General features: G+C 45.1%; 1 protein-coding gene and 1 long non-coding RNA gene across 2 annotated transcripts in view; both read right to left on the bottom strand.

Moving 5' to 3' along the window:
- The window catches only part of LOC140427372 (putative ammonium transporter 1), a gene marked incomplete at its 5' end in the record, with an annotated part of 149,111 nt that extends 141,141 nt beyond the window's left edge, over window positions 1-7,970 (bottom strand). The window contains 4 exons of the mRNA XM_072512919.1: window positions 1,130-1,354; window positions 4,837-4,962; window positions 6,116-6,189; window positions 7,886-7,970. Coding sequence (XP_072369020.1) covers window positions 1,130-1,354; window positions 4,837-4,962; window positions 6,116-6,189; window positions 7,886-7,970 — 510 coding nt within the window. The remainder of the gene's footprint in view (window positions 1-1,129; window positions 1,355-4,836; window positions 4,963-6,115; window positions 6,190-7,885) is intronic.
- Window positions 7,971-8,049: 79 nt separating this feature from the next.
- Window positions 8,050-15,872, bottom strand: part of LOC140427419 (uncharacterized) — a 106,695-nt gene continuing 98,872 nt past the window's right edge. Inside the window, exon 3 of the long non-coding RNA XR_011948479.1 lies at window positions 8,050-8,107. This is a non-coding gene — a long non-coding RNA (uncharacterized lncRNA). The remainder of the gene's footprint in view (window positions 8,108-15,872) is intronic.

Below are 15,872 nucleotides of genomic sequence, written 5' to 3' on the forward strand. Positions count from 1 at the left end.
AGCTGTACAGAACTCTGGTACGGCCGCATTTGGAGTATTGCGTACAGTTCTGGTCACCGCATTATAGGAAGGACGTGGAGGCTTTGGAGCGGGTGCAGAGGAGATTTACCAGGATGTTGCCTGGTATGGAGGGAAAATCTTATGAGGAAAGGCTGATGGACTTGAGGTTGTTTTCGTTGGAGAGAAGAAGGTTAAGAGGAGACTTAATAGAGGCATACAAAATGCTCAGGGGGTTGGATAGGGTGGACAGTGAGAGCCTTCTCCCGCGGATGGAAATGGCTGGCACAAGGGGACATAGCTTTAAACTGAGGGGTAATAGATATAGGACAGAGGTCAGAGGTAGGTTCTTTACGCAAAGAGTAGTGAGGCCGTGGAATGCCCTACCTGCTACAGTAGTGAACTCGCCAACATTGAGGGCATTTAAAAGTTTATTGGATAAACATATGAATGATAATGGCATAGTGTAGGTTAGATGGCTTTTGTTTCGGTGCAACATCGTGGGCCGAAGGGCCTGTACTGCGCTGTATCGGTCTATGTTCTATGTTCTAATGTAATAATTTGATCTCCTGTAGGATAAAGGGTCTTTCATCCCTGTCCTGCAGCCTCACCTTCATTCTACAAAGCGGGTTCAACATTTTTGTGCCTTCCTGGGTTGATTTTTTGTGGTTCAGGAAAAATATACCCCTGTTCCTGTAAATAAAACCGAAAAAAAAAGGGGCAGCACAGTTGCTACACAATGGCAGGATCCCAGGTTTGATTCTCAGCTGAGTCACTGTCTGTGCAGAGTCTGCACGTCCTCCCCGTGTCTGTGTGGGTTTCGTCCGGGTGCTCCGGTTTCCGCCCACAGTCAAAAGATGTGCAGGTTAGGTGGATTGGCCATGCTAAGTTGCCTTAGTGTACAAAGAGGTTAGGGGGGGGGTTACTGGGTTACAGGGATAGGGTGCAGGCATGGGCTTAAGTAGGGTGGTATTTCCAAGGGCCAGTGCAGACCCAATGGACTGACTGTCCTCCTTTTGCACTATAAATTCTATGATCTATGTTTTGCTTATTTTGGTCTTTGTTAGCCCTGTACATTCTACACACCATGTAATGAATATATTTGTCTCAGTTGAAACATATGAATACTTACCATTCCAGTTAGTGCTGAATTAATAAATCGTGGCATACTGTAGGTGTCTCTCCTCATTCTCAGGAAAAACAAACCATATAGACCTGCAGATCCTGTTGATAGCAGAGTATTGACCACAGCAAGACTGGCCAACTGACCATCTCCAGACTCTGTAATGTGACCTTGTGCACCAACAACAAAGCCTAAGGAGCCAATTATTTGCATAAAAGCTCCAAGGACTGCAAGCTTTAAAAAAAAAAGGAACAAGTCACCATATATGTATATCTTGGGTTGGATTCTCCGCTGGCGGGATGCTCCATTTTGCCGGCAGCCCGGGGGTTTCCCAATGGCGTGGGGTTGCCCCACAATGGGAAACTCCATTGACCAGCCGGCGTAACAGAGCATCTCGTCGGCGGGGTGAAACAGAAATATAGAGCGGCGGGACGGAAAATCCAGCTCCTTGTCTTTTACTTTAAATTTCACTTGATAATGATCCCTTATGATGGAAGAGGCTTCCTATAATTCGGATCTATGGTCTAGATCTTCAGAATGTTAACCATGTAGTTTCATTTTTGCATTGTAGTTGACTGAAAATTTCTCTTAACATAGGAAGAAAATTACAAATTTTGGATCAAATTGAGGAGTCTTATATGGGGGAATTGAACTTTTTTGGATCAAATTGAGTCATGCTTATATGGAGGAATTTTTTTTTTATTTCAGGGTCCAATATCAGACTCAGGTACCCACAAGATTAGGTAATTAGCTGTAGCGCACAAAGGACCATAGACATCTCTTCCCACTAGAGAGAGACAATTGGTTGCACATAGCTTAATAGGCATCAATCCACAAACATAGGGCAAGGCAATAAGGACGAACCACCATAGTCAATACCCCCACGTCATCTCCATACGCCATACCTTCCATAACGCCCTGCCACTTCCATATATCCCATTCCCACTCCATGTCCCTATAAATTCCATATCCACTCCATATCTTTTTATGGTATTCTCCATAACCCAGTCAGTATCTACCATTGGCAGAGCTCAGGGAATATTTGAAATGGAAATTTAAAGATATAAACATCCAACAATCTAATTAAACTGTCATATCCAAATACATTTCAAACTGAAAAAACGTAATCCATAAATCCCATTCAAAAATGAATATCACTTCACGTGGTCAATCTGCTATAAAAACAAACACTTTACATACAAGATAGACACATAATCCTTTAATAACCTCTCAAAACTTTCGAACAAAATGTAAACACTTCCCCTCTGTTGAGTTAAATAGTTCTTGGGAAATGTCAACAATGGAATCCATAAAATATTAAACACCAAGTGGCCTTTTTTAAGTTGCAACTGCTGTTTCATTTTCACTTCAAAGCATATTTCCTGTCAATCAATGGAGTATATCAGATTTATTTTAATATTCAACAGAAAAGGCCATTTTTTTCAGAACTAAAGATTGCCGGTCATTGAAATCTCAGTCCAAAGGATCACAGAAAAGTCTCCCAGCACGTTTTTCTACAGTTTTGATTCATTATGTGCTTTCTCCATTGGGAAAAAAGTACTGTAACATGTATTAACACTTACACAATGATGGTCAAGGTATTAGTAAACTTTTGTTTGCAGCCATGATGTGAAGATGCCGGTGTTGGACTGGGGTGGGCACAGTAAGAAGTCTCACAACACAAGGTTAAAGTCCAACAGGTTTGTTTTGAATCACTAGCTTTCAGATCGCAGCTCCTTCATCAGGTGAAGGAGCTGCGCACCGAAAGCTAGTGATTCGAAACAAGCCTGTTGGACTTTCACCTGGTGTTGCAAGACTTCTTACTTTTGTCTGCAGGACAGATTGTTATAATCAATCACTGGAGTAAAACACGTCTAACTAACAATATAGCATCTAACTATTGAAACCAAAAGTACACTTTTTGTCTTATATTTCAAGCATGTCAATGAAAGAATTAATAATAATAATCTTTATTGTCACAAGTAGGCATACATTAACACTTCAATGAAGTTACTGTGAAAAGCCTCTCGTTGCCACATTCCAGTGCCTGTTCGGGTACGCGGAGGGATAATTCAGAATGTCCAAATTACCTAACAGTCTATCGGGACTTGTGGGAGGAAACCGGAGAAGCGGGAGGAAACCCACGCAGACATGGAGAGAACATGCAAAGTCCACACAGACAGTGACCCAAGCCGGAATCGAACCTGGGGCCTTGGCGCTGTGAAGCAATAGTGCTATGTGCCACCCAATTCCAGGCGTAAGTGACTTTTCTCTCCTTCCAATTTGGGACTTGGGTTTCCCCATAGTTCGTAACACCTCTGGGGCTGGATTCTCCTTCCCGCCGCGCCACATTTCTGTTTCAGCATGCCGGCGGGATGCTCCGTTACGCCGGCTGGTCAATGGGGTTTCCCATTGTGGGGCAGCCCCACGCCATCAGGAAACCCTTGGGTTGCCGGCAAAACGGAGCATCCCGCCGGCGGAGAATCCAGCCCCTGATATTCTGTGAAGCAAATCATCTATCAAAATAGTCCCAACTCTATGAAAATAGTGGGTAGAGTCAGCAAGCATGATTACGGAATACGAGCTTACTACCCATTACTTTATCCTGGAGCCATAAACATCCAGCATGATGGGAATGAGGGCAAGAATCCTAGAATCAGATCCCATCTGCCATTTTTAAATCTCTTGTCTTTATTCTGACATGGATAGTGGAATGAACATCAGGGCCTGTGGCTTTGCTGGAATTTTCATTTATGGTCTATCTAGGGTTTCCACCTAAGTTACAGAAGCTGACTGAGTATGCCCCCAATGGAATTTCTGCTGACACAGAATGGTCAAAGTACAGAAGGAAGCCATTTGGCATGTCATGTCTGTGCTGGCTCTCCAAAAAAGCAATTCACCTCATTAATGCCACACCCTTGTCTTCACCTTATAGCCCTGCAAATTAGTTTTTCCAAATAATCGAATATCCCTTTGAAAGCCTCAATTGAATGTGCCTCTACCATGCTCTCAGGCAGTGCATTGCAGATCCTAACCATTTGCTACATGAAAAACATTTCCTCATGTCGCCAATGCTTCTTTTGCCATTTACTTTTCATTTATCTGGTGCTTGTACCTTCTGCCAAAGGAACAGTTTCCCCCATCTACTCGCTGCCTATACCCCTCATGATTTTGAATACCTCTGTCAAATCTCCTCTTAACCTTTTTTCCTTCTTTGTTAGGAACTCAAAGTTAACGGGTCAAGATTTACCATCTGAATCGGAGATGATCCTTGCATCAGATCCTGCAGGAATTGGCCAACGCCGTTAAAACAACTGGCCCTATTTATCCCAAGGGATTTGAAATTAAATTAAATTAAAATCGCTTCAAATGATGTTACTGTTACAAGTTGGCTTCAAATAATGTTACTGTGGAAAGCCCCTAGTCGCCACATTCCAACGCCTGTTTGGGGAGGCTGGTGCAGGAATTGAACCGTGCTGCTGGCCTGTCTTGGTCTGCTTTCAAAGCCAGCGATTTAGCCCTGTGCTAAACCAGCCCCTAATTTGGGATATGAGCAAATAATACTCCATCACAGAGTAATCCAAGAGGGTTGGAAGGTAAAAACATGAAGCAAATAAGGACCTTTAAATACAGTAAGTTAAATAGATTTAACTTCTAACGTTGCATGTTACCAACAATTTCAGTGTTTAAAAATGTATTACTTTTCCTTGACTTACAGGTAAACTATAGCCTTGATTGATGATAGGTGTTGCACAGCGGGCAACATACGCATTTGTGACAAATGATGCAATCAGTGCTGCTGTGCCACCGACTAAGAATACCACTCCACTTCCAGCATAATCCTTACAAAATAAAATGGATCAACTAGTTAAGGATATATTGTGGTAGTTATAGAACATATTAGTTATTTCAAAGATCCTGACAGTAAAAGCATAAGAAAACACTTGAAGCCTGATTTTCTGATAATGATACAACATAAATTGCACTGGCCCATGGTTCTGGGCACATCTGCAGTTCAATAAGCTATATTGGACTATTTGATAGGAGTCATCCTCCCAATTTGAATAGGCTGCCGTTACATAAAAACCATGCCCAATTATGCTGCAGGCAGTTTAAACATTTAGCTTGCCAATAAAGAGGAAATGGTGATTTTGTCTAATTGCTACATAGGAACATAGGAATTAGGAGCAGTAGTAGGTTATTCAGCCCTTCCAGCCTGCTCTGCCATTCTATCAGATGATGGCTAATCTCAAATCCACCACCCTGCTGGTTCCCCAAATCCCTTTAATATGTTTGTTTTCATCAGAAGTATATCTGTCTCCTCTTGAAACCATTTAATGATTCATGGAGAGGGTGGGGAACAAGTTAAAGCGGGGAATTAGATAACAGTTAACCAGCTGTATATGCTGCATATTTCTTTATAGTTCTTATTAATAAAGGGTAACTGTGTTTACATTTACAAACCTGGTGACTGTAATTATTGGGCAGCCAAGGGCCAAAGACTTTGGGTATTTCTCTTTGAGTATTATTGCTTAATTCAATTGTGTTGTGATTCCAGGCTGAGTGGGCTGGAATTGACCACGCACTTGCCCAGGGTGTCATATGCAGTGAAAATTCTGCATGTTTTGTTTATCTAAATTACACCAACAAGCAGGAGCCAAATCAACAGGTGACATTGCATTAACCACAGCAAACAACACTATGTTATGTAATCCAATACGTAACAGATATCAAATGCTGGAAAATGGGATTACAATGGTCAGATGGTTGTTTTTGACCAGTGCAGAGGCGATGGGTCAAAGGGCCTTTTCTGTGCTGTCTGATTCTATGACTATGTCACACTTGGACAGCATTGCTACTTTTGATGCTGAAGGGGTGAACATTTGTAATTTTTAATTTGTACAATGCAACCTATAATAAAATAATTTTCTAATTGTTAAGTGGCCTAACAATTACGTATACATTCAAATTTTAGGAGTTTAGCATTTTACTTGCCTCAACTGGAAGAATTAGATAAAAAAGACCTGACTGATGCCAAAAGGATCGAGAAACAATTGGATAAACAAATCCTATAACAAAGCAAATTTAAAATGTGACTATTAATTAACTTAGTGCTCACAGAGTACGTGAACAATAAACCAGACACAGATGCCAGAATTTTCCTCTCACTATTTCACTCTCACTCCTTCAGAAGGAACAGCAGTTTTTGAGTAGGCAGCACCAATGTTTCTCACGTGTTATGTGCTCTCTTGTCCTTACCCCATGACCACCTACTGCCTCAAACTCAGTTTCACTCATGAACCACTCCATAGGTGGGCACCATTTTGGAGATGATCTGCAGACAACAGGTCAACAGGCACATCTTTGGATCATTCCAAGCCACTATAACAAATGCCAAATCAGTCATTTGGCTGCCCATATATGAATCAGGCCATCAACAAAGGCTTTGTGTGCATGGGGCAGCATGTTCATCTCCATCTCTGTGAAAATGGGAGTTCAACTTTCCAAAGCACAAAGTGCAGGATTCTCCAGTCCGCCAGCCGAGTATTCCTGGGCAGCGCGCCCTCGCCGGCAGCAGGGTTCTCCATTCCCGCCACCTTCCAATGGGATTTCCCATTGTGGCCACCCCACCTCGCCGGGAAACATGCGGGCGTTGGTGCACTGCCAACACAACGGAGGAACCCGCCGATGGAGAATCCAGCCCAGGATTTTTTTGGGATGCTCGGTTCCCAAGAATACTGAGCATGTACCCAAGTATTGAAAATAGCATTGAGCAAGGCCATCATCTCCTGGCAAGCAAAGGTATATTTTCTTCAGGATGGTACAATCAAGTACAAAATAAGGTACCAACTGATCGCATGCAGTAGCATGCCTACTTTGTTTTCCATGTGCTGCACTGGTCTTCATTAGTTTTCCATGGGATGGAATGTATTGCCCCGTTGGTTTTATTTCACCCCATTCTGGCCTTGTACCCATTACTTCGCACAGCTCTGGAAAAGCCTGGTAAACATAATTAATTTTCTTTATAAAAGATCAAACAATATTTGATCCCATACGAAGCCATTTAATTTAAAATGTAAACTGCTGTCTAGATGCTGAACACGCTCCACTGGCAAAAGCCAGAGAGAACAGCTCAATGAGTTTATGCCAGTTAGTCAAATAAGCTGGTCCTGTAAAATTGGCCACGTTTACATTCGTATACTATGGACTCACTAGAACCAGGAAACATCGTTCAAGTTTCAAAGCACAGATTTTGCCTGCCGCACAAAAATTATTTACAATGTTGATAAACGCTGTGATTTTCTTGATTTTAGAGAAAAATAAGGAGCGTCTTCAAAAAAAGGAAATCAAATATATTCAGTAGCCAGCTAAAACTGTGGGTGGGATTCTCCACCCCTTCGTACTCGTTTTCTGGTGTGGCGCACCCCCGCCGGCAGCGGGACCCTCCATCTCGCCAGCCGGCCAATGGGGTTTCCCGTTGTGGGCACCACCATGCTGTTGGGAAATCCGCGGGCATGAGTGCGCTGCCGGCAAAGCGGAGGATCCTACCAACGGAGAATACAGCCCTGTATTCTTTGCAATTGAACAACTCAATACATGTTAATGCATAATTTTTGCTAGTCCAATATCTAGTTGTTATTCACAAATGCAAGGTATTGAGTTGGTACCAATCTTGCTGCATTCTTTAAAATGTGCAAGCAATATAATCTCTGCTGTCCATTAAAACTTCAATAGATGCATAGCCATAAAAAATATGTACACTACCTGCCAAAATGTAGCTGGATATAACGTAACCAATTGGCTCTGTTCTTTGTGTAATAGCTCCTGATACGATAGTGGTTACAATAGAACATCTTGCATAATTAAAAAAGAAGTGTGAAAAGTTGACATTTCCAAAAGTAAAGAAATTCTTATTTCCAATAATTCTTTCTTGATCTCCAAAAGCAAAGGCATAGCCGTGTATCCAGTAGGCAAGTAAAGACACAACTACGAAACAAAATAAACCTTCTTATTAATTAATTTTTCAGTGCTGTACAGAATTAAGTCAGATTACAGTGACTGAAAAGCCAATTTCCTAATTAGTTTGACTATTTCTGAAACATTCACAGAAATTCAAAGTTTTATTGAATATGTTCAGCTTGTAAGTAATTCAGAGGAATTCTCCCATTTTATATTGTTCTGCGTCAAGGAGTTGCACAACTGTAGTCCAAAATTTTTAACATGTTATATTTCCTTTTTTCTTGCAGTGGTCCAGATGTTACTTATGGTAAGAAGTAACATCTTTCCATGTGAAATGCATGTGAAAAACTTTCACATATGGGTTATTTTGCTTTAGAGTACCAAGTAGTGTGTCTCACCAATCTGAAGTATAATACCATTTTAAATATCTGTTTATAGTTTTCATAGATTTCATAGAATTTACAGTGCAGAAGAAGGCCATTCGGCCCATCGAGTCTGCACCGGCTCTTGGAAAGAGCACCCTACCCAAGCCCACACCTCCACCCTATCCCCATAACCCAGTAACCCCACCCAACACTGAGGGCAATTTTGGGCACTAAATTGGAAGGGCAATTTAGCAGTTTTGTGTGTTAGGAATGTTGTATTCAATGGGCATGAGTGGAAAAAGCCATACAAAGATAGTCAGGCAGATCCAATTATGCATTGGACTTTGTTACGGCATGTAATTATTTTTGCAAAGTTTTCTAAGGCGCTGTTTGAAAATGTAGGGAGCAAAATTGGATAGCCCGTGCAAATAGTATGGGGATCGTATTGTGCAATGACTCCATGCCTGTTTCTTCCGTTGCAGGTAGCTTATAAACTTTGTGCAGACTGTGGATTTAGATAGAAGCTGCCTAATGCCCAGAGCCAAGTGTGACTCTGAAAGTGTTGCATGTCTCAGCAGGGGCTCAAGTTTGTGCAAAGCCAGTACCATTTAAAGCTAGGTTGGGCTATTTAAAGCCAACTTGCAACTCTTGGAGGAGAAGTGCATTTTGGCTGGAAAAGATGCTGGAATTGGCTGGGCAAGGCATTCTGAGCAGAGAGAACGGTGACTAATGGGGGAAACAGGACAGAGAGTTCACATCAAGGCTCAAATACACAGGAGGCTTTGGTGCAGGAAGTGGAGAAGAGGAGATATGCCAGGGAATTGGAGAGTGGCGAATGTCGTGCCCCTGTTCAAAAAAGGGAATAGGGATAACCCTGGGAATTACTGGCCAGTTAGTCTTACTTCGGTGGTAGGCAAAGTAATGGGAAGGATACTGAGGGATAGGATTTCTGAGCATCTGGAAAGACACTGCTTGATTAGGGATAGTCAGCACGGATTTGTGAGGGGTAGGTCTTGCCTCACAAGTCTTATTGAATTCTTTGAGGAGGTGACCAAGCACGTGGATGAAGGTCAAGCAGTGGATGTAGTGTACATGGATTTTAGTAAGGCATTTGATAAGATTCCCCATGTCAGGCTTATGCAGAAAGTAAGAAGGCATTGGATAGTGGGAAATTTGGCCAGTTGGATAATGAACTGGCTAACCGATAGAAGTGGTGGTGGATGGCAAATATTCAGCCTGGAGCCCAGTTACCAGTGGCGTACTGCAGGGATCAGTTCTGGGTCCTCTGCTGTTTGTGATTTTCATTAATGACTTTGATGAGGGAGTTGAAGGGTGGGTCAGTAAATTTGCAGACGATACGAAGATTGGTGGAGTTGTGGATAGTGAGAAGGGCTGTTGTCGGCTACAAAGAGACATAGATAGGATGCAGAGCTGGGCTGAGAAGTGGCAGATGGAGTTTAACCCTGAAAAGTGTGAGGTTGTCCATTTTGGAAGGACAAATATGAATGTGAAATACAGGGTTAACGGTAGGGTTCTTGGCAATGTGAAGGAGCAGAGAGATCTTGAGGTCTATGTTCATAGATCTTTGAAAGTTGCCACTCAAGTGGATAGAGCTGTGAAGAAGGCCTATGGTGTGCTAGCGTTCATTTGCAGAGGGATTGAATTTAAGAACTATGAGGTGATAATGCAGCTGCACAAAACCTTGGTAAGGCTACATTTGGAGTACTGTGTGCAGTTCTGGTCGCCAATTTTAAGAAGGATGTGGAAGCTTTTGAAAAGGTGCAAAGGATATTTACCAGGATGTTGCCTGGAATGGAGAGTAGGTCTTAGGAGGAAAGGTTAAGGGTGCTAGGCCTTTTCTCATTAGAACGGAGAAGGATGAGGGGAGACTTGATAGAGGTTTATAAGATGATCAGGGGAATAGATAGAGTAGACAGTCAGAGACTTTTTCCTCAGGTAGAACAAACCGTTACAAGGGGACATAAATTTAAGGTGAATGATGAAAGATATAGGGGGGATGTCAGAGGTAGGTTCTTTACCCAGAGAGTAGTGGGGGCATGGAATGCACTGCCTGTGGAAGTATTTGAGTCGGAAACATTAGAGATCTTCAAGCGGCTATTGGATAGGTACATGGATTACGGTAGAATGCTGGGGTGTAGATTCATTTGTTGTTAATCTCGGACAAAAGTTCGGCACAACATCGTGGGCCGAAGGGCCTGTTCTGTGCTGTATTTTCTATGTTCTATGCCCTTTATCCAAAGGCCCTTCAGATAAACTGTGAAAAAGAAATGGGTGCACATTTTATGGCCAATGCAAGAAGAGTAATCCCTAGGCTCTCAGTGCAAACGGTTTAACGGCCTCACCTAATGATTAAAGTCAGTGAATTAATCTTCAACATCATGGGCGGGATTCTCAGTTTGCCGACGCAATTGGGTGGAGAATAGGCTCCGACGCCAAAATCGCGGCTCGTGCCAATTTGTCGCCAAATCGCAATTCTCCGTCACCTTGACAGCAGCACCAAAGCATTCCGGGTGCACGTACAGTAAACACCGTTTGCACATTATTAGCGGGCCCAACCTGGTATTCTCCGGGGCCTCCGTGATTCTCCTCCTCCAACGGGCCGAGTTCCTGACAGCGCAGTTCACTTGTGGCTTTCAAGAATCGTGAAACCGGCGTGGTGGCTGCTGAGGGGGAGAGAGAGGAGGTAGGACATGGAGAGGAGCGACTGCGGGCTGCTGGGACGGACACTGGCCGGGCTGGCTGGGGTAGGAGGGGCCCTACCAAGGCCGGGGGATGGGGGGCTGATGAGGGAACAGGCCGGGTGGTCGGGGTGGCCCCCCACGGGACTGGGTCAGTGCCCAGGCATGGACCGCCTTGATGGTGACCATCTTGCTGCACACCCACTAACCACCCACCTTGGCCCCTGGTTCTGCAGAGTGACACCGGCTGTATGGGCTCCCCCACCCCCCCCAAACACAATCAGCCGCCACCCAACAATGGCCCACACAGGGCAAAACCTACAGCAGCCGCTACAGGGGCCGCGGTCCATAACCCTGGCGAGCGGAGTGCCAGGTGGCATTAGGGACGGGCACCAGGGCCAGAAGCCCCCACGGTGCCATCTGCCAACGGTGCCAAGGGTGTGGGGGGGGGGGGGGGGGGGGGGGGGAGAGACATGCAGGGGTAGAGCCCGCAGTGCCGAACTGGGGCCACCATGTCACCCAATGGACCTGGCCGGGCATGGGAGGGACACACCAATGCTAACACATTGGCCTTTCATCCCCTACAGACAATGGATATTGGAATTCAACCAACAATGGTGGCCTTCCTGCTAGTCGCCGCAGCCCTGCGGCTGTATGAGCGGGCACTGCTCGAGGAGGAGGAAGCTGCAGCAGCAGAGTGTGCAGCAGCAGAGTGGGCAGCAACGGAACGTGCAGCATAGGGACAGGTGGCAGCCGCCCAGGTTGGAGAACCGACTGCCCAGCAGGCCGAGGAGGAGGTACAAAGGAGGCACCGCATGAGGCCTCGTGTGTACCTGCAACGCCTGTCATTCGAGGACCTGCCGGACCGGGAATGCCGAAGACTCCGGCTGAGCAGAGAGACAGTGCGCCATATCTGCCAGATGATGGCAACCTGGCACTGCGAGGGTATGGGGGAGGACACACGCTTCCTGTGGCTCTCAAGGTGACTGTCGTCCTGAACCTTTACGTGACAAGGTCTTTCCAGGCACCGAGTGGGGACCTGTCCGAGATCTCGCAGACCTCAGTGCACAAGTGCATCCGGGCCATCACGGAGGCCCTGTATGCCCAGGCGGCTCAATACATCCACTTCAATGTGGACCGAACCTGCCAGTGTGCCTGGGCAACGGCATTTGCCGCCATCACCGGGATGCTCCAGATCCAGGGTATGATCGACGGGATGCATGACCCCTGCAAGCATCTGCAGATAACAGGCCTCTCTACCCCAACCAAAAGGAGTTCCACTCGATGAACGTGCAGCTGATATGTGACCATCAGCTGCACATCATATACATCTGTGCCCGATACCTGGGCAGTGTTCACAATGCCTTCATCCTTGCACACTCGACGATTCGCGACATGTTCAAGATGCCCCCCCAGCTGGCTCCTGGGTGACAGGGATTATCCACTGCAGCCATGGATGATGACGCCACAGGCCGACGCGGAGACCCGCTACAACAAAGCCCATGCAGCGACCAGGAGCATGATCAACCAGTGCTTTGGGCTCCTGAAGATGCGGTTCAGGTGCCTGGACCACTCTGGAGGTGCCCCCCAGTATGATGCTGAGAGGGTCACCCGCATCGTGGCAGCCTTCTGCATCCTCCACAGCAGAGGGGTGGTGTTGGAGGAGGAAGAGGAATGGCAGGCCTCATCCGACGAAGAGGATGCGGGGGAGGGGAGCAGGACATGGAGCCCAGACAGGCAGGGTTGGCTGCACGATGTGTGCGCCAGGGCCAACGCACACGGAATGCTCTGATCGCCTCCAGGTTCACCGAATGGGGGTGGGAGGTGCTGGCCAGGGGCACGGACACTGCATCCCAACCGCAAACCTCTTAACTCCCTACCCCACCCCCAGCTCGGCCACCCCCCGCCTGCAACGTCCTCCACGATACATACCTGCCGCTCTACGGGATGGGGGCCCTGGGTTGGCAGTAACAGCAGGTCTGGTCCAGGGGATGGGAGGATGGTGACAATCCACTCTGTGATGAGCTCTGGTACTCCGCATTGTATGGCAACATTTGACTCATGCACATGGTAGCATTTTCCACAGTCTACCAGGGTGACCCCTACATGTGAGCTGGCCATTCCATCACACGGTGCCATCAGATCCCTGGGGTGGCAGAGCCCAGGCTGTCATGTTCTGTAGACTGGCCGCAGTGAATGATGAACTACGGATCATATAATTTAATATCGTTTATTGTAGAACAACTGCGTGGTAAGATAACTAGGATAAATAAAAAATAAACAACAACTAACGCTAAGTAACTATTATGGAACTACTGCAAATACGTCTATCTCTCAGCACGACCAACTCCCAACTCGAGATCACATGGTGACATGATGGGTTTACAATGCCACCTACTGGTCAGAGGGTGTACAGAACATTATGTACAAATTTACATTATGCATATCATCACACAGGCCACCCAGAGGGTCCGCCCATTTCCCCCAACATCCGTCCATCTCCATCATCCCTCGCCTCCCCCCCACCCCCCCACGGGCCAGCCCAGCCCAGCACACCCCTCACACCCATCTGACACAGTACTGAGGCAGGTTGTAACAGTGGCAACAGGTGTTTAATGTGAATGAATATATACAGATTTGTGCCCTAGCTCCTATAACTATACTGTGCCCTTCACCCGTGACAACTTAAATAGTGTCTAAATTCCTCGCCTTACGGGCCCATATGCTACGTCTAGCTGGTTCCCCAGACGATACAGCAGGAGCGGATGCGGCCTGCTGTGATTCCTGCCCAGCAACCTGGGTCCCTGTTGACAGGGAGGAGTCTGGTCTTCTCCAGGCAGCATGTCATAGGTCTTTGTAATCTTTTGTGTTAGGACCTGTTTCCTGCTGGACATGGGGATATGTTACATCCCTGGATCTTTACATTATTGGATACTAAATCTGCTACTCCTGCAAGTTGTAGCAAGTTATAATTAATTTCATTTCATTTCTTAATGACTGCTGCGACAACGAATGAACGGACATCGCGCAACAATCACCAGGCAGGAATGTTCCCTTCCAGTTGGAGAACACTTCAGCAGTCAAGGGCATTCAGCCTCTGATCTCCGGGTAAGCGTTCTCCAAGGCGGCCTTCAGGACGCGCAACAACGCAGAATCGCCGAGCAGAAACTTATAGTCAAGTTCCGCACACATGAGTGCGGCCTCAACCGGGACCTGGGATTCATGTCACATTACATTCATCCCCCACCATCTGGCCTGCGAAATCCTACCAACTGTCCTGGCTTGATGTAATTCACACCTCTTTAACCTGGGGTTACCCCATCTCTGGATCTGTAAAGATTTAATCACCTGCTAATGGTCGCATTCCAAGCATTGTTTGGCATCTTTGAATTTGTCTATATATGTGTTTCTGGAACATACCTCTTCATTCACCTGAGGAAGGAGCAGCGCTCCGAAAGCTAGTGACATCGAAACAAACCTGTTGGACTTTAACATGGTGTTGTAAGACTTCTTACAATCTTTCTATAGTCCACACATAACCGTTGGGTACCATCTGGTTTAGGTCCCATCACTATGGGTGAGCTCCATTGGCTGCAACCCACTTCAATTATGCCATTTTTAAGTATACTCTCAATCTTTTTGTTAACCTGTGCCAATTTTAAAGGGTTAAGTCTATATGGATTTTGTTTGATTGGAACAGCATTTCCCACATCTACATCATGTATAGCCATTTTAGTACTTCCCAATTTATCTCTACAAACTTGCCCATATGATACCAATAACTCTTTCAGGTCAGTCCGTTTTTCCTCTGGAAGATAACTCAACAATTTATCCAAATTTTTAAGAACATCCTCGTTTTCCAATTTAATTTGAGGTGTGTCAAATTCACAGTCATCTGGATTTGGTTCGTCACTTTGAGTTAGAATCATTAAAACCTCCTCCTTTTTCTCGCCTTCCCTTTCAAAGTACCTTTTCAGCATATTCACATGACACACTCGGTGAGTTTTCCTTCTATCTGGTGTTTTTACCACATAATTCACCTCACTTAATTTCCTTTCAATCTGATAAGGTCCACAAAACCTTGCTTTTAAAGGTTCACCTACTACTGGTAACAATACTAAAACTTTATCTCCACTGGCAAAACTACGAACTTTGGATTTCTTATCTGTTACCCGTTTCATCACATTTTGTGCAACTTTTAAATGCTGTCTAGCCAATTCACCTGCTCGATTGAATCATTCCCTAAAATTTGACACGTAATCCAATAATATAATTTCCGATTTCTCACTCACCAATTTTTCCTCAATCAATTTAAGTGGTCCTCTTACCTCATGACCAAAAATTAGTTCAAAAGGACTGAATTTGTATGACTCATTAGGTGCATCCCTAATTGCAAACAGTATGAATGGAATTCCTTTATCCCAATCCTCTGGATAATCGTGACAATAAGCCCTCAACATTGTCTTTAATGTCTGATACCAGCTTTCCAACGCTCCCTGCGATTCTGGATGGTACGCAGTTGATTTAAATTGTTTTATTCCGAAGCTATCCATAACTTCTTTAAATAACCTTGAGGTAAAATTTGATCCTTGATCCGATTGTATTTCTGTGGGTAGTCCATATCTAGTAAAGAATTTAAGTCACTCCTCCACAACCTTTTTAAACTGTAATATTACGTACTGCAATGGCCTCTGGAAACCTAGTAGTCACATCCATTCTCGTCAAAAG

Source organism: Scyliorhinus torazame, chromosome 7, assembly GCF_047496885.1.
Source record: "Scyliorhinus torazame isolate Kashiwa2021f chromosome 7, sScyTor2.1, whole genome shotgun sequence".
Classification (NCBI taxonomy): Eukaryota; Metazoa; Chordata; class Chondrichthyes; order Carcharhiniformes; family Scyliorhinidae; genus Scyliorhinus; species Scyliorhinus torazame.